General features: G+C 48.8%; 1 protein-coding gene across 2 annotated transcripts; it reads right to left on the bottom strand.

Annotated features, from left to right (window-relative positions):
* Nucleotides 1-2,474: 2,474 nt before the first annotated feature.
* On the bottom strand, nucleotides 2,475-16,384 carry CFAP20 (cilia and flagella associated protein 20). Of its 2 annotated transcripts, none has more exons than XM_037041615.1 (6): nucleotides 16,024-16,384; nucleotides 6,003-6,082; nucleotides 5,196-5,307; nucleotides 3,757-3,945; nucleotides 3,301-3,425; nucleotides 2,475-2,869 (listed from the first exon to the last, which is right to left on the bottom strand). In XM_037041615.1, the coding sequence occupies exons 1-6, from the start codon at nucleotides 16,105-16,107 to the stop codon at nucleotides 2,734-2,736; spliced, it is 726 nt and encodes a 241-aa protein (XP_036897510.1). In that variant the 5' UTR covers nucleotides 16,108-16,384; the 3' UTR covers nucleotides 2,475-2,733. The 2 variants fall into 2 exon arrangements, with proteins under 2 accessions (XP_036897510.1, XP_036897511.1); XM_037041616.1 differs by having other exon boundaries at nucleotides 2,792-2,869; nucleotides 3,301-3,411; nucleotides 16,024-16,380.
* Nucleotides 16,385-17,914: the final 1,530 nt, after the last annotated feature.

The raw sequence follows: 17,914 nt of genomic DNA, 5'->3' as shown, positions 1-17,914 counted from the left end.
TTCAGTGAATCCTCTGGCACTTGAGGCTTTGGGCTGAAGCTGCCGAGGGGCTAGGGAGTCAGCCTGGGGGCTGTTTTATGATGCACCCACCTCCCCAGGAGATGCCCCAGGAAGGGGCGGGGCTGGCTGTGGGAAACAGCCAATGGGCCAGTGGCAAGTAAGGGCCAAGTGGGTCTGCTCTCCCCCAGGACAAGCCCTGTTGGGAATAGTTGTACACCTGCCCCCTCAAGTTCACGCCAATTAACTAACTCTCATTGGGAAGCCAATTCCTTCTAAAATACGGTGTCGGAGGTGCTGGCTAACACGACCACCTGCTCCAGTTTCCACGAGCTGAGATCCCTGGGGCCTGAGCTCCGCAACAAAGGCCTCTAGCCTCCACGCCTGCCCTTTGCTCGCTCCTTCCCTGGCTTCCCTGGCCGTCGTCATCTCCCTGGTGGACTGGAAAGTGGAGGGCAAGGGGCTGAGCAGTCGCTGGTGCCACAACTCCCGCTGGCCCAGGGCCAGCTTAGATAATCCATCGCATCACCCTCGACGCCCCCTCACTTCCTCTCGGATGGCTATGAGAAGCATCTGGAAAGCCGACAGCTGCTGCCTTCCAGCCCAGAGAGGGCGGTGAGGTAATGGCCATACATAGTCTGACAAGTGCTGGGTGAAGGGGGCTCTGTGTGGAGGAGAGTGCGTTACTGTCCCTCCCCGGGCCGTCGGGAGCACCGCGCTGGTGTCCGGCACCGTGGGAGACCAAAAGTTAACCGGGGGTTCCTGCTCCCCACAAAAGCGTCTTTCATCTCGCAACAGAGTCCAGATTGGAGGGGAGATTTCACTCCACACTGGCCCGAGACAAGCAGCTCTGCTGAAGTCCCCGACCACCCTGCCCCCCACTCATTTCTGAGAACGCCTCCCATAACCCAGAAAGCGAGGGAGGCGGACACGTGAAGTCAAACGACAGGAAGACTGATACGGAAGGACGAGAAGCTGCTCGGGGGAGGCCGGGGCTGGCCCTGGAAGAGCAGCTGTCACCTGAGCTGATGGGTGTCCTGGGACACTGAATGACTGTCCAGAGAAGGTGACTCTAGAAGGGCAGCCTCTGCCTTCCCCCAGGAAAGGAGGCTCTGGTCTGGGTGTCAGCAGGAGACAAAGGCCTGGGTGAGCTCACCTCTGTGCCAGACACCTGACAGCTGTGAGAAATGGAAACTGAGTCACCCCAGGTAGCAGAGAGGCACTTTCCTGTCCACCCCTCCACTTCCTGCAGCCCTGCCCTCCTGGGAGATTTAGTTGTGCTGACCCAGAGCAGACTCTGGAGGGTAAGGACCTGGGAGAAGGGAGCCTCTCTTGACTTTTCAGAAGGCGGCCCCGTGACTTTTCAGAAGGCAGCAATGGCAAAGACGAGTTTAGCACTCTGTGTTTTCACATCTAATCAGTCCGAGTGGCTCCGCCCACAATCCAGCCTCCTCCCTTGGAAGGGCTCCAGACCCAGAGCGAGCGGCTGGCTGGGGGGAGCACCGTGTCTGGGACGGCCCTTTGTTGCTTTTGACTGACATTTTTATTACACAAATATTACCTTCCCCCAAATAGTATTTTTAGTGTAAAAAACGTATGATACACTAACCATCCTCCCAGATGCGGTCACTCTACTAGTCTTGTGTACCCCTCAGGGCCATCTAGAAACATCTGTATATGCTCTTCTCTGCCCCCAAACTGCTTCCCCCAGCCATGTCCCATATGGAAGAGTTGTAGCATGCGTAAGTGCTTAACTTGCATGTTTTCATTTTTTATTTTTAAAATTTTACCTATTAATTTGAGAGAGGAGAGAAAGGAGGAAGAAGAGAAATTTGTTGTTTCACCTATTCACCCATTCACTGGCTGCTTCTTGTATGTGCCCTGACTGGGGATCAAACCTGCAACCTTGGCTCACTATCAGGACCATGCTCTACCCAACTGAGCTACTGGGCCAGGCCAACTTTTGTAAATGTAATTCTTTGTCTAATCGAGTATACGCCCCAGAGTAAGTGAGAGCTGGGCATGTGATGTAGGGTGTCAGGTCTCTCATGTGAGCCTAGTATTTAAAGAAACCGGTTTCCCGTAAGTTCCTAAATTCAGGGCAGGTACTTACTCCGTGTGGGGCTCGAATAGGGAGGTGGTGACCTGTCCCAATGCTGAGGGGCCCTGCTTGCTGACTGGGACAGAGGGCAGTCGGGACCAGGTGCCGTTTTGTCTTTTGCTCGATGCAGGATGCAGCCCCTAGTGAGATATCTCCATTAGTCATGAGCTATTCCTGGGCTTTTCCATCCGTTTACCTTGGAAGTCGTTCCCAAGCACTATCTACAGATTGGTCTTGTTCTTTAAGTGCTCGCTGCCAGCTATTCCACGGCACGAATGCATGGGACGCTCTTTGGAAAGAGTTCTATTTTCATACCACAAAGGAAAGAGAAATGTCACCATTAAAACAGACACAAACCAAGAACAAATGTACAAACCAAGAATATAACATTTTATTCACTTCCGGATTTTGAGTATTACACAGCATATACATATATTTGAATAACAAATAACAAAGAACAAACCATAGAAAGACATGTTGGTCTGAAATTGACACTTTAATTCTGTAAGCTCGTGGTAACGTACCTCCCCACACGCTGGGGTGGGCGGCAGGACAGACTCCGGCAGTCGGGTACCCCCCATACTTACAATGCAATTACGGACGGCGTGGTCACTGGCGTCCACGACAAGGGACACTCAGTAGGAGATAAAAGAACCACAGCACAGTGAACTAATATAAATATTTTTTTTCTGCATTGTCCTCCAGATAGCTTCCTTTTTAAAACAAGAGTCGGGCCCAGGGTCCATCCCTTCCATGGTATTCCAGTTATTGCTGGAGAAAAAACAGACAGAAAAGAGGCATCACTTCAGGTTATTAGAAGACAGAGGGTCAGTGCCATGGCCTCCCACCTCTGTGACACCGAGTGGGGTTGCTGAGCTGCAGGGAAATGCGCATCGGTCAGCGGCAGGCAGGCGGGCCGGTACCCACCGCTGTGCTGGAGGGGCCCAAGGTAGGGCTGACGGAGGGTCCCACAGAAGAAGACCTGTGGGCAGGGAGCGGCATGAGGCCCCTGCCTGAGGAGGCGCAGGTCGCCTCGTGTAGATGGAGGGAGAACAACAGACCCCTTCACAGGACCAACCCCGAGTCAGACCGTACGATGGAAAGGAAGTCCGTTCTCCATGTCAGCGTGGAGAGGCTGTGTCGCACACAGCGCACAGCGTCCCCACCTCGCTGACGGGTCTTCCTCAGAGGGGCTGGCTCACCTTGGCCTTGTTCTGCACCGGGAGGTAGAGTTTGAACTCTGCTGGCAGTTCATCTTCCGAGTACAGTCTATCTGAGAAGTAGACCCGTCGGATGCGACAGTTGGCGTGGATCTGGGGGTGCAGGACTGGTTTTGAGAAACCAAGCATGACTGTCCTTCCTCATTTCCTGACTCTCCTAGAGCTCCCCACCCCATGGTGCTGTCAAAGCTCCATCCCCTTGGCGCCTCCTCGGACCGGCCTGGGCTGGACTCTGACAAGACAGAGAGTTGCTTGTCATATTCCCCCACCATATCTGAGCCGAATCCGGAATCCATGCCAGAACCCTCTGAGGTCAAAGCCCCCTGGACAGTCCCTGGGAAGCTTAAGCCAGAAACCCACTCTTGTGCCACATGGGACACAGCCAGGGAGAGAGCACCCCCTCCCATTCAAGGCTCCATCGGGACAAGGACCCGGCACCTGCACTCTTAGGGTCTCGATGTAATTGGTGCCGTACGCCCGGCGAGTGAAGTCTGACAGGTTGAACTGAATCTGGTTCCAGCCCTCGTCCAGCCGCATGGGCATGGTGCAGATGAAGGGCTTGACCCGCGTGGTGCTCTGGTAGTTGCTCGCCCGGAACCGCCGACGCACATTCTTGTCATCCAGTACCTGTGACGTGCACACAAGTCACATTCACTCCACCCTGGAAGACGCTGACCATCTTGGACAGGCAAGGACCTGACCCCTAAAGGCTGGTTTTCCTGGTTGAGACCCAAGGGAGAACAAACAGACCAGACACAGGTCACACTGGGTGAAGATGGCCTGGAAGTAGCAATTTCATCTTATTTGTTGCCAAGACAACGCCAGCTGCTTATGACATATGACACACTCATCAGGCTCTCAGGCCATAAAATGATTTCATAAACACCCTTAAAAAGTAAAAAATGCTAAAATAGAGACCAACGATAACCCAGTATTAAACCGTGACTCCCCACATGGACCTACTCTAACCCTTAAGCTTTGAAATCTTGTCACTAAGATTAGACTTACTGCATCTCTTTAATATTTTATTCATTTATTTGTTTTTAGAGACAGGGGAAAGGAAGGAGAAAAAAAAAACGAAACATTGATCGGTTGCCTCTCGCACGCCCCCAACCAGGGCCCTGGCCCACAACCGAGGCAGGTGCCCTGACTGGAATCAAACTGGCGACCTTTTAGTCCGTAAGTCGGCGCTCAGTCCACTGAGCCACACCAGCAAGGCCTAGTACACCTCTTTAAAAACTTGGCATTAAATTATATTACTAATACCAAATGTATGTTACAATTATTAGGGCTGAAAGCAAAATGCAACCAGAGATGCTGAAATAAAGAACAAACTGACAGTTATCAGAGGGTGGGGGGAGTGAGACAGTAGGGGGAAGGGCCACCAAGGAACATGTTTAAAGGACACATGGACCAAGCCAAATGGGGTAGTTTACAGGGTGGGAGGCAGGGATGAGTGGGGTGAGGGGCGTGGTGGGGTGAAAATGGAAACAACTGTACTTGTACAATAATAAANAACTGACAGTTATCAGAGGGTGGGGGGAGTGAGACAGTAGGGGGAAGGGCCACCAAGGAACATGTTTAAAGGACACATGGACCAAGCCAAATGGGGTAGTTTACAGGGTGGGAGGCAGGGATGAGTGGGGTGAGGAGCATGGTGGGGTGAAAATGGAAACAACTGTACTTGTACAATAATAAAAATAAACAAACAAACAAATAAATAAATAAATTAGGGCTGAATCAAGTGTACGGATCAGGCAGAAGAGAAGACACACGGAAGGACAGAGGTACTTCCCAAGGGAGCTTTTCCCCTGCAGGTTGATGGGACACCCCTCTGGGACAGCCAAGAGCATGCACCTTCCCAGGTACACACTTACCTGTACTTCAAAGGTAAAATATTTCTTCAGGTTTTTGATAATCATGACAAGGAATGGAAGTTTAATCCCCAGGGTCTTTTTTGGGTCTGCAGGACACGTGATGTACGTGGTGCTGTGGGAAGAGGAGACACCAACACACACTCCTAGTCCCTCCCCGGCAGCACCCACAGCAGCGGCACGCACAGTGGCGGCACGCGGTGTGGGGCGTGCACCGGGGGGAACAGCCGAAAGATCTGGATTCCCTGACCGATGGGCCCCTCAACCCTCAGGTCAGCTAGTACTTTAAAAAAATGCTGGACTCGGAAACAGAAGCTCAGCACAGGACTAGACATCAGCAATAGAATACCTGAAAAGCAAAGTCACACCAGTGGATTTGAGAAAGTTCTCAAGTGACAGAAGATCCACGAAAACCAACAAATGACAGAAAACCAGAAGACCGTTGTGGCACCAGAAAGCCCAGCGGCCAGCCACTGGAGGATCCGAGCAACACTCCCCCAACCTGCACAGGTATGTACACACACACACACACACACACACCCTGGTGAAATATGAGCAACAGCGAATACCTGCACAGCACTTAATTCGTGCTAAGCAGGTTCTAGGTGTTTCGGAGACATTCGCTTATCTAACCTTCACATAACCCTAGAAGGAAGATGCCCCGTTATTACCCGCATTTTACAGAGGGGGCCGAGGCACCTGCCCGAGGTGAGCTCCTGCACTCACACCAGGCAGTCTGTGCCGTGCACCCCAGTGATGCCCTGCCTCCCCGGGGGGCAATGTCTCTGGGAGAACAGAGTGGCAGCCTACCTGACATTGGTCCCTTCAATCTCTAGCACCAGGGACTGGATGTCATTATCAGTGATTCTTTTGATGTGGCCATTCCGCACCTGTGAGGAAGAAAATAAGTACTGAAATATTTGGCAACAACTTTGCTAAGATTTTGAAGGCTGAGTGGGACCATTTAAAGAAAACCACACTGGCCCAAAGGGGCATAATACAGAAGTTCGAGATGCACTACGCTGAAGCTTCTGTGTAAGTACACCATGCTGTTACTGCCGTATGGGGTCCAGCGGCCACCACAGGGGTCACAGACAGCTTGGCAATCTACAAATCAGGGTACATTTCTACCCAAAGAAATCAACTCCATTTAGACTCAGCTAACAATGAGTTCCCGCTATGCACGAGAACATTCACACACATTGTCTCACTTAATCCCGCCAACAGCAACACCAAAAACCACAATGGAGGGGCACTGTTTCCACTTGATGGACGTAGACAGCGACACCCAGGAAGTGCAAATGATAGCTCCCGGGTCAGGAGTCAGGATTCACTACCAGGTCCCCACTGCCCCGTACTGTCCCATGCACTGCTTCAGCCAGAAAGGCCACTGCCAAGTGTCCTTGAGGAGGGGCAATCAAGAAAGGACAGCATGACTCCCCCAGCTTTATTTCAGGCTTCCTCACCTTTCCCCTGAGTTTCTGCTTTTTCAGGTACGAACTTGGGTCCCCTCCATGCCCCATGCATAAGCCTTCGTGAGCCCTTTCAGCCTATACCGACCTCTCTTCCCTCTGACTTTCCTGGCTCCAGCCACCTGGACAGCACAGCTCAGCCCTTCACCCTGCACCGTCTGCTGACGGCGAGTGCAGGAGGAATGGATGGGAACCAGCCAAAATTCCACACAGACTCCTCCTCTCCCGATATTTTAGAAAGACAAAATACCTTCAAGCAATCAACTCTTAAGCACCTAAGAGAGACAGAGCCAGAATGTGCAAAGATGCTTCTGAGCGAGGTCTGGATATCAACATGTGAAAAAGACCAGGTTTCCAGCACAATTCTTCAGAAAGACACCTTCTTTCTTCCCCAAGGACAGTGAGAACGGCTATGTTGGGTGTTGTATCCAGGATGCAGTCACTTGGCTTTCCATTAGATTTGTACAAGGGAGAGAACTCAGTGTCGAGTCTGCTTGGGAGCTGCTTTTTCCTTTTATTGTTGTTCAATTACAGTTGTCCCACTTTCCCCCTGATGCTCACCCCCGCCCCGCCCCCCACCCCCATAGTCAATACCCACCCCACTGTCTGTGTACACCTGTTCCCTGACTTGCTCCTTCCCCTTCTTTCCCCCATTATCCCCCTCCCTCCTCCCCTCTGGTCACTGTCAGTCTGTTCTTTATTTCCGTGTCTCTGTTTCTCTTTTGCTCATTTGTTTTGTTGATTAGGTTCTGCTTACAGGTGAGATCATATGGTATTTGTCCCTCATCACCTGGCTTATTTCACTTAGCATAGTGCTGCCTAGTTCCATCCATGCTGTCACGAAGGGTAGAAGCTCCTTCGTTCTTTCTTCTGCATAGTATTCCACTGTGTAAATGTACCACAGTTTTTGATCCACTCGGTTACTGACAGGCACTGATGATTGTATTTTTCAGCATGTCTGAGCCCTGTCACCGTGACTTTGACCCACTCCAGGTGTGCATGGAGTTCCCCAAGGAACGTCTGATAGCACCGCCCATCTTTTTCTACGAGATGCCGTTGCGGAGTCTTGTCTCCTCAAAAGTGTAAGCTCAGTGGTAGGAATTGCATATTAAGGATAGTTGGTATCTCTATAATGCTTAGTACTGTGCTAGGCATGAAGTAAGCATTCAAATATTTGCTGACTTCTGGAATTTGTCACTCTAAGAGTTGGCACATATGAATAATTTCAAGAAGGATTTTTAAAAAGTTCCTGGATAACATATCCACCGCGGATTATCGGAAGAAGCCAGAGCTCCTGGGTGCATCACAAGGCCCACAGGGCAGCCAGCAGGAAGGATGCTTTCCTACAAATCACTCTTTGGGGCCCATTGTCAGAGACCAGTTGCTGGGTGGACGCGTAACAGCACTCTGCCAATGTGGCATTTCTGGGGTTCTCAAGGCACAAAGGTCACATTGAAGTGCTTCTCAAACAAAGCTGCCGACACCCAAGGCCCTTCTGCTTTGGACTCGAGGCCCTTTTCCAAGGGAGATTAAGGGCACAAAGGCTTGGGTCTGGGCAGCACATGCCAACACTGCCCACCTCATTCCCTCATTCCCCACCACCATTCGCTAGCCCACAGTTGCTGTGGAAGATCAGGCGGTGTTGATGGAGTCATTAGTGGTGAAACTATTCCCAAATCATGCTATGCAGTCGCATTGATAAGAGCTGGCAGCAATCAAACCAGATGCAAACACCAATTTTATAGCATAGTAGCTAATTATTCTCTGTAATATAACTTCCCTTTTCTTCTTTAAAAGGTACATAAGGCAACGCTCAAACAGAGGCTTAAGTTGAAAGGATTACGCCATTAGCACCCAAGGGCTACTCTTGCTAACACTCAGCATGTTGCAATGAATCCAACACTGTTCGAAAGCGTGGCCTCGTATCTGGAAGGTGCCTCGGGCCAGAGCAGGCAAGAAGCCTCCCTCGGCTCCAGATAGCCTTTTGCCAGATTTCACCGGGAGGAAATGGGAGGGAACTTGCTTTCTGCCCATCCTGAAGTTCCCAGCAGATGACTTCACTCTAGCAAACCTGACTACTTAGGTCTTCACTGGAGAAGACGGTGCCCTGCACTGCACGCAGATGCCAACAGGCTGGACACCAAAACTGGCTTTGTGTGTCCCTATGCCTCTGCCTTAGATGCGAGTGAACTCGGAGCTGGACTTTTTAGTGACTTCCTCGAATCTTCTGTCGGCCACACAGCAGCACCCTTAGTTCTTACAGAATTAACTAACGTGGTCCTGGAACAGCAGGACTCAGAGGGACCAAGGCAATGCCCATAAGTTCCTCTGGAGTTTTAACATGGCTGGTAGTGAGACAAGCTAAGCAGAGCTTTGCCCATGGAGAAAGTTGAGTCCTCAAAGAAGAAAAGCAAAAGTATACTCATATCACAAGCTGTCAGAGCTCTGAAATCAAATTACCGAATTTTGCTGTGTACAATATGCTCCCATGTATAATGTGCACCCACGTTTTTGACCCAAACTTTCAGGGAAAACAGTCTTTTGTTTTAATTTTTTAAAAGATTTTATTTATTTTTCTTTAGAGGGGAAGGGAAGGAGAGAAGGAGAGAAACATCAATGCATGGTTGCCTCTCATGAGTCCCCCGCTGGGAACTGGCCTACAACCAAGGCATGTGCCCTGACTGGGAATTGAACCTCGATTGTGTGGTTCGAAGGCCTGAGATCAATCCACTGAGCTATACCAGCCAGGGCCTTTTGTTTTAATTTTTTAATTCCATTTACTTACTTTCTTATATTTACATATTTTTTGTATTATAAAGGTATTTTAGCATTTACTTTTTAACATATTATGGCACAAGAAATTTATTTTAACATATTATGACACAATCACAAAACACAAGAACAGATGCTGGTATTTCAGGTACCACCCATGTATAACAGGCATCCTTATTTTTCCCTAAAAAAATTGGGCAAAAAGAGTATACATGATAAATGGCAAAACATGTGTTAGTAAATTATGATTTTTCTCCTTTACTGGGTTCAAAGGGCTGCAAATACAAGTCCCTGAGGAGAAAAGAGTAGGATGGGGCGGGGAGCAGGAGGGAGGGCTCCGGCAATAACTCAGAGACCCGAGACCCAGTGGGTGGGACCTCCCCAGGCCCCTCTTCCAGACTCTACCACTAGCATGAAGGAAGGACAGGGGCAGTCAGTTTGGGATGAGGCTTCATAATGCCCCGCCCCCGCCGCCTGGCTCCTACACATCTCAGTGTCTTCCAGGAAGCCATCCCCCTTCCGTCCAGCTTCTGACAAGACTGCACAAGACACACGGCCTCAGAAAGTGGTGACTTCCTTTCCTTAGCTCCTTCCAGGTCAGAGGTCACTAGGCAGGCCTGGCTTTGAAATGAAGATAAAATGAACCGCACGGCATTTATTGCTCATGGTGGAAACAGGTTTTATTTTACTTCCCTCTCTAAATTAGAAAGTGCCAATTATTTTTGACTTAATTCTTTTTTATTTCTTAACACATTCCCACTATCAAAGTGTGGCCACCAAATGTTTCATTCTCCCAATAAATAAATAAAGCCAATCTTACATTTAAAAAAATTAACCCTCCCCCACACTAGGAGCTGGAGATACTTCAGGAGCTTCGGAATCGGGCTGCTGACAGCTACAAATCAGAATGGTCCCCAGCCTCTGCGGACACCTCGGAGGGCACCATCACGCCTTCCCGCAATCCCTCCCCAAGGCTTTCCTTGGTTGCTTGGCAACTAATACAGAACACTGACTTAAGCCCCAGGGAGGAGGGTCAGGCTGAGGGGAAAAAAATACTACTAGGAGAGGAAGGAAGCTGGCCAACGCGCTGTATTTCTACAGGTGCTTTAAAAATAAAACTAGGGTTGTAGCCATTCCCTACCCCCACCTTTCCTTTTTCCCCCTGACTCCACCCACTTATCCTGGCCAGCCCCAGCCATCTGGTATCCTAGTCTTAATGACGCTGGCTCCAGGACACAGGCTCCAGCTGCCCAGAGAGCTGTCCATTTCCGCAAAACCCAGTCTGCTAGGGGCTGACTCTGTCACAAGACGGGCAGAGGGAGACCTCTGTGGGGAGATTTGGGCATAGCTCTGACTCAAGGCCTTGGCCTCGCAGGCTCCAAAGGGCCAAAGGTGTCTCTCCTTTTGCTACACTTACCACGGACTCTGTCTAGAGAGCAGATGCACAACTCTGGGCGTGTACAGCAAACCCAGACTGGGTTTTGTGATTGTTACCTAAAATTCCTAGTTAAAGGACAACTGTGTGCGTTGCTAACCAGTCTCTTCCTAACCACTCTGAAAGGGCACGTGTGCGTGCCAGGCCTTCAAAGCCAGGCCTTCGCCCAGTCATGGCCAGAGCTATCAGAGTGATGGAGAGCGTCATCAGACTGACCGGGCACGGTCTGAAAAAACAGTTCTGCTGCCTTAATGTCCAAATGCTCTCGATTCTACTACTGCCAATTGCATCAGTTTAACATGCACCAACAAGGTTTACTAATTAGAAGCTGGTGTGTGGGAGGGTTTTTTCCTCCCCCTGGAGACTTCATTTTTTAAAATTAGGAGCAGGAAATGGGAATCTCATAGTATCCAGCAACAACCACAAAAACTCTGGTTCTAACATTTAGTTTGGGAATGGGGGAGGGTCGGCAGCTGTTGAGAGAAAGCAGAGAAAGCAAAGTGAAGCGGGAAGAGAGGCAGAGCAGCTTGCGTGAACTAACACGCAAGTCACCTAACGGACTTAGGGTATCGCCAGGAAAGACTGAAAACGCTGTTTGACACGGGGATTAAGTGGGAGCAGAACCTCCCAGTATAGTCTTTATAAACCAGAAGTAATGTTTACATTACACATGAGAGTCCTTTAATAAATGCAGTACTTTCTGGGCCCAGAAATTAAGGGGACATTAAGTAACCTCCAGTTTCTCCTAAACTCTTGGCTTGAAAAATTACAAAGGCTTCTACCAGAAAGCTTACAGTCCAGCAAGGAAGAGAGAGCTTAAGTGTGACTGACCATGATGAACAGGAAGGAGAGATTCTGCACGTGGGCAGAAGTTAACCCACCGAAGCACCTTTAGGCCTCTAGGCTGTGACTGAGAGACCACTGTAGAGGTGGGGGTGGGTACAGTGGAGGGCCAGGACAAGTACAAAAGCCTGAAGGTAAGAGAAAGACTCCTTTTTTTAAAAAAAAAGATTGACTGATTTGAGAGAAAGAAGAACACCAGTCTGTTGTCCCACTTATTCATACACTCATTGGTTGATTCTTGTATGTACCCTGACCGGGCATCGAAGCTGCAACCTTGGCACATCGGGGTGATGCTCTAACCAACTGGGTCACCCGGCCAGGGCAGGACTCCATTCGGTTCAGCAGACAGGTGGCCAGGGGAGGTGAGCCCGGAGAACTGGGTAAGCAGGTACTAGACCACGTTCAAGGTTCTGGAATGGGAAAGCCCCAGTGACACCACTCCATTTTCCATCAGTCTGGTTTCACTGTACTTCCCATTCCTCAGCATCTGAATACTGGGATCAAATACAAACTTTTTTACTCTTGAGCAAATTCCTTAGTTTCCTGCCCTGTTGAATGCTGTATGCCATAACTCTGCTAAGCACTTTACACACATCTTCACTCAATCTGCAGAACCATGAGAAGGAGCTGGCATTACCACAAGAAGAGGAAACTGAGTAGTTAAGTATTTGGCCCAGGCTGCGCAGCAGAGGACAGGGACAGAGCCCGGTCACTAGTCCAAGGAGTCTGATCGCATTCTAGCGCTGGGGGTTCAAGGCAAGAGATTCTTCTTCCCCTTAGGAAACTTGTAGGATAGTGGGAGTACTTCACTGAAGCTCTCAATGAAATGTTTTTTTTTTTACCACATTTTATTTATTTATTTATGTATTTTAGAGAGAGGGAAGAGAGGGAGAAACGGAGTAAAACATCGATGTGCAAGAGTAACATAGCCTAGTTAACTCTCACATACCGCAGCTGGGGATCTGGACCCAAACCCAGGCAAGTGCCCTGACCAGGAATCAAACCGGCAACCCTTCAGTCCAAAGGCCAGTGCACACTCCAATGAGCCACACCAGCCATTTATCAGTGAACTAATGTTTAAGTTGAGATTTAAAGGATGAGATGGGGAGAGGGGACATGAACTTCAAAGAAGCGAATAAACACAGGTGTTACAAACGTAACCACGCCCATAATTATGGAGTTTGCAGATCCACTGCCATTTTGAAAATGACAGTCACTCCTCACATTCACAAGGAGACACAGAGCCTAAACAGAAACCAAGCCTAACTTTTCCAAAACTATTCTTGAGAAATTCTCTCTTCATAAACTCAGGAAGGAAAACAGTAAAGTTCTATAAAATCAAAATAATAACTGAAAATACACACTATAGCCAATATGTGCCTAGTGGCAAAGGTCAGGGCCATTTCTTAAAAAAATTTTTTTTTTAAGTTTCCGGGTGTTTTTGTTTTAAGATGTTTTTATTTATTTTTTGAAAGAGGAAGGGAAGGAGGGAGGGAGAGAAATATCAATGTATGGTTGCCTCTCATGTGTCCCCTGCCGTGAACTGGCCTGCAACCCAGGCATGTGCCCTGACTGGGAATCGAACCTCGATTGTGTGGTTCGCAGGCCTGAGCTCAATCCACTGAGCTACACCAGCCAGGGCTAAAAAATTTTGTTATTTGTTTATTTTTAGGGAGATGGGGAGGGAGGGAGAAAAAAGGAAAACATTAGAGTGTGGTTGCCTCTTGTGCCCCCTACTAGGGACCTGGTCCGCAACCCAGGCATGTGCTCTGACTGGGAATCGAACTGGATGGAGACCCTTTGCTTCACAGGCCCGTGCTCAATCCACTGAGCTACACCAGCCAGGGCTCAGGGTCATTTCTTGATAAATGTAGATAGTCCTTTCCTTTCTCCATCAAGCTTTGTCCTCACTTCCAGGAGCAGGAAAAACATCTTCTCTACTTTTTTTATCTGCCCATCTACACAATGCCTATCACTTAGCACTTAGCTGTTGTTCAATAAATCTTTGATAAGTAAATCAATTCCCAGTGCTTCCCAGACCAAACTGGATTCCCAACACTTTCTGAGGACTTTATAATATAGCCTGTGAGTCTGGCCCGCCCATTTTCCTTTTTCTCCATCTCTTTTCCTTGCCACAGGGGAAGAATTTTACTTAAAATGAGCTTTCTTCTAAAGTGTTCTCTGCCAAAATTTACTCCATGTAAACTGCCAGTTGATCTAGTAAAGTTTTCACAGGTGTTTATGTCATTAGGGTACCATCTGACCTGTAGCGGCGTTCAGGGACACAGTGCACCATGGTTACTTTGCTTTTATATTTCTTGCATAAACACGTTGACTGGCCCAAGAGCTGCGTTTGAAAAACCATGCCAGATCAAGCACAGAAGGTTGAAATGGGCAACCCTGATCAAAGTCTCACCTGACAGAAACGCTGAAGCCTCCAGCTCTGAATTCCCTGAGTCCCGTCAGCAAGGGCTCTGACCTGCTCTGAAAACCGGCAAGCGCAGTTGCCTTATATTGACACTGTTTCAATTCCAAGTTCAACTGGCACTCAAGGCCACTCTCTATGCCTTCTGACATCCCATAACGAAGTCAAGTTGCAGCAGAGAAGCCCTTACGGGGAGTTCCGGTTCATTCACTGTGGGGGTCTGTTTGCAGAGGTGCGATTTCACAGCTTACAATGTTTTATTCCAATGTGAACAAAACTGTGCAACTGAAAACCTCAGAGATGGAGAAAAAAAATTAAGGAACTGCTTTCCATGCAATGCCCTTGGCATTTAGCTCTAGATTGTGGATAGAATCAATTTGAGAGAGCAGGGGTGGTCAGATTTTTCACCTATGCATTAAGCCCAAACTCATTATATTCAAATCTCCCAACTGTCTTATAAAAATGGCATTATGAACACACTACCCTCAAAGCTGCTTTCAGAAGGCAGAATTTCCCAGTGGTAACACGCAAAAGGCTATCCATGTTCTCCCCCCCCATCTCTATGAAGCCCAAAACTCATCTGTGGGTAGGGGAAGACAAAAAGTCGTTCTGAGATGAAATCTGAAGTTCTTCGCTTCGTTAACATCAAGCTGCTTATTTGGATCATTCTATATTCATCTCTATAAAAACACCCTTGGACATAACCACCTCTCTTCATCCTGAGGAGAGCAGAATGTTATATCCTAAATTACCAGTCTTCCACAGCAGAGTGCCAACCTTAACTTATATTCAAAAAAAGGGCCCTGGCTGGTGTGGCTCAGTGGATCGAGTGCTGCTGCCCTGCAAACTAAAGGGTTACTGGTTCCATTCCCAGTCAGGGCACATGCCTGGGTTATGGGCCAGAGTCCCCAGTAGGGGGCGCGTGAGAGGCAACCACAGATTGATGTTTCTCTCCCTCTCTTTCTCCCTCCCTTACACTCTAAAAAAATAAATAAAATCTTTTTAAAAAATGGTACAGCTGACTGTCAGGAAATTTGCACGAGATGTTAAGTATCAAAGTAATAAAATGCAAGCCAATCCACAGGCTGCTGGACACACATGCCGCCTATTCGTCCTCTCCTGGGGCCGGCAAAGGGGATCATCCTGTGGATGCCTGGAGAAAGATAATGAGGCTTGGCTTCGGCTGTGAACTTACTAAGCCAGACAAGCCTTTATCACCATTTTACAACCTTCCTGATGGAGAAATCAGGCACTGAAGGAAGGCTCAGTACAGAACCCCAGTCACAGGGCGGGCGGAACAGGTACCAAAGGCCACCAAATTCTGACCTGTTTGGAATCGGTAAAAGGAAGGGAGCAAAGGAATGAAACTCAAAGATAACTGGTCTGGCTGCGCCTCCACAAGGGCGCCTGGAACAAAGGCTCTGTGTCTGCTGTCCAGCGCAGTGCCTGGCACAAAACAGTTTATCAGTAAATACGTGTGGAATCAGTGAACAGCAGTTGCTTTCATCGATACGTTTCCGAAACAGCCTCTAAGTTGACGCTGTGAGAGGCACTATCAACGCCACTTTATAGATGGGGAAACTGTCGCTCTGAAGAGTTGACAGACCAAGGCAAGTCTGGGGCAAGGGACCACTGACCTAAACCACAGGACGGCCACTGGACACTTAAACCCCAGCCACACTCATCCACACATACGCCCCGCTGCTTCCGCGCCGCCACCTCACGCCTCAGTTGCACCTGGCTGGGGACAGGGCACAGCAGCAACCGCCTGGCCTCCCCCAAACCCCAACTCGATACAACGACCCGCCACCCTGTCCCCAGCCCCAGAACAAGGAGAGGGCGCGGCCTCTGTGCCCCGCCCCGCCGGCGGCCCCAGCCCCTTACCTTTTTGTCCCAGATCTGCAGGGGTTTGCTGCCGATGCTATAGAGGATGGAGAGGAAGCCGCTCTGGAACGTGTTTTTGAACATTTCGCAGGCGGCCTTCTCGGCCGCGCCGGAGCGACCTAGATATGGATACCAAGTGGCGAAGGTAAAACAGGGGGCCGACCCTGGTCGGAACAAGGGACACTGTGCAGCTGACCTCGGGATCCGCAGCCACCAACACCTGGATCTGGATTCAGGACGCTATGTCAGTGCGTTCCCGCTTTCCGATTAAGCAGGTTACCCCACGATGGAAACCACAGCAACTGCCGAGCGCGCCACTCTCCCCGCCTTAAATGGAGGCAGAGGGCCGCACGGCCCCCAAGATGGATTCCTCCGCCCAGTTAAGCCCGCCCCGTGAAAGCGCGAAGCCCAATCCTGCCACGGGGATTACGAACTTCCTGTTCCTTCCGCTCTTAAATTCTGCCCTAGTTCCGCCTCCTCGAGAAAAAGAACTCCGTTGCCAAGGGACTACTTTCCTCCATCGCCGTTTCAGAGCTGCTTTTGGGAGCGGAAGGAGATAAAGGATTTAAAATGTGTTGTACACACCTGCGTATTGTCAGCGGTTGCGTGTTGTCATGGGAACCTGGAGGGGGCTGAGGTCAGGGGGCGTGAGGGCCAGACCACGCCCTCTGAGGGAAGAGGAGGAGTTACAAGCGCCAAGAGTGGAGGTAGGTTGCTAAGCGAGTGCCTACTTGGAATCCTGCGAATGCCAAGTGTGCTTGCTTGTTGGCTGAGTACAAGGTAAGGTTAAAGCAGCTACCTGTACTGAGCGCTAGCTGTACTGAGCGCCTTATGTGCATTTTTGTTTTAAATATTAACAGGGTCGTTATGAATACACCACTGTGTCAGCTTGTGGGATGCAGTCAAAGCAATGCTCTGAGGAAAATGTATTGCCTTAAAATGCATTATTAGCGAACAAAAAAGCTTGAATACTCGGCTAAAAGCAGAAATTAATAAACTAAACAAAAAGTCGAGTTGGTTGAAGCAACAGCTGATTTTTTAAATCAATACTCAGAAGAACATTTTTTAAAGTCATAAAATAGGCTATGATATTTCATGTGTGAAAGAAATCCGAACTCACTGAGCACCTACCTATACATGGTACTCCATGCCCTGGCCTGTGCTGGGTGTTGTGGCTGACGGAACAGGAGTTTGTAGCTAACTTCACCCTGGTAACAGCGAACAATAACTAACATCTATTGAACATTTATGCGTCGGGCACTATGCTAAGAGCATTAGCCTTTATTAAGTCATTTAATCCTCATAGCAACCCCTGTGAACAACTGAACCAGAATTTCCAGACATGGGGCAGGGGAGGAAATATGGGCTGCATTACAGCAGAAAGTCAAAACTTTTTATATAAACTATATAAAAGTTCATTATTTTTGAATGATTGCTGGGGAGTCATTGAACAAAAGGCCAATGAACAATTTATCCCTTGATATTATTAAATTTTTATTTTTAAAAAAGGTTTTATTTATTTATTTATTTATTTATTTATTTATAGAGAAGGGGAGGGAGGGAGAGAAACGTATGTGTGGTTGCCTCTCATGTGCCCCCTACTGGGGACCTGGCCCTCAACCCAGGCCTGTGCCCTGACTGGGAATTGAACTGGTTCACAGGCCTGCACTCCATCCACTGAGCCACACCAGACAAGGCTGATGTTATTAAATTTTTCAAAATATCCTGGGGGAAACACATTTACTATACATTAGATTTTCATGTGCTCTGAGTCTATCACAGGATTTTTTATTCTGTTCCCTCGAACACTGGTAACACCAAATGCTGGTGTGGCACAACAGGAACTTTATTCACTGCTGGTGGGAATGCAGAATTATACAGCCACTTTGAA

Source organism: Sturnira hondurensis, unplaced genomic scaffold (assembly GCF_014824575.4).
Source record: "Sturnira hondurensis isolate 20B ecotype Veracruz unplaced genomic scaffold, ASM1482457v3 Scaffold0003090, whole genome shotgun sequence".
Taxonomy (NCBI): Eukaryota; Metazoa; Chordata; class Mammalia; order Chiroptera; family Phyllostomidae; genus Sturnira; species Sturnira hondurensis.
This window is presented reverse-complemented; position numbering and strand designations above follow the sequence as displayed.

Coding starts and splice junctions, on each gene's coding strand:
- CFAP20 (XM_037041615.1), bottom strand. CDS start 16,107: ATGTTCAAAAACACGTTCCAGAGCGGCTTCCTCTCCATCCTCTATAGC. Junction 3,946..5,195: donor ATTTTACCTTTGAAGTACAG/GTAAGTGTGTAC, acceptor TGCACGTCACAG/GTACTGGATGACAAGAATGT. Junction 2,870..3,300: donor CGGTGCAGAACAAGGCCAAG/GTGAGCCAGCCC, acceptor TTTTTTCTCCAG/CAATAACTGGAATACCATGG.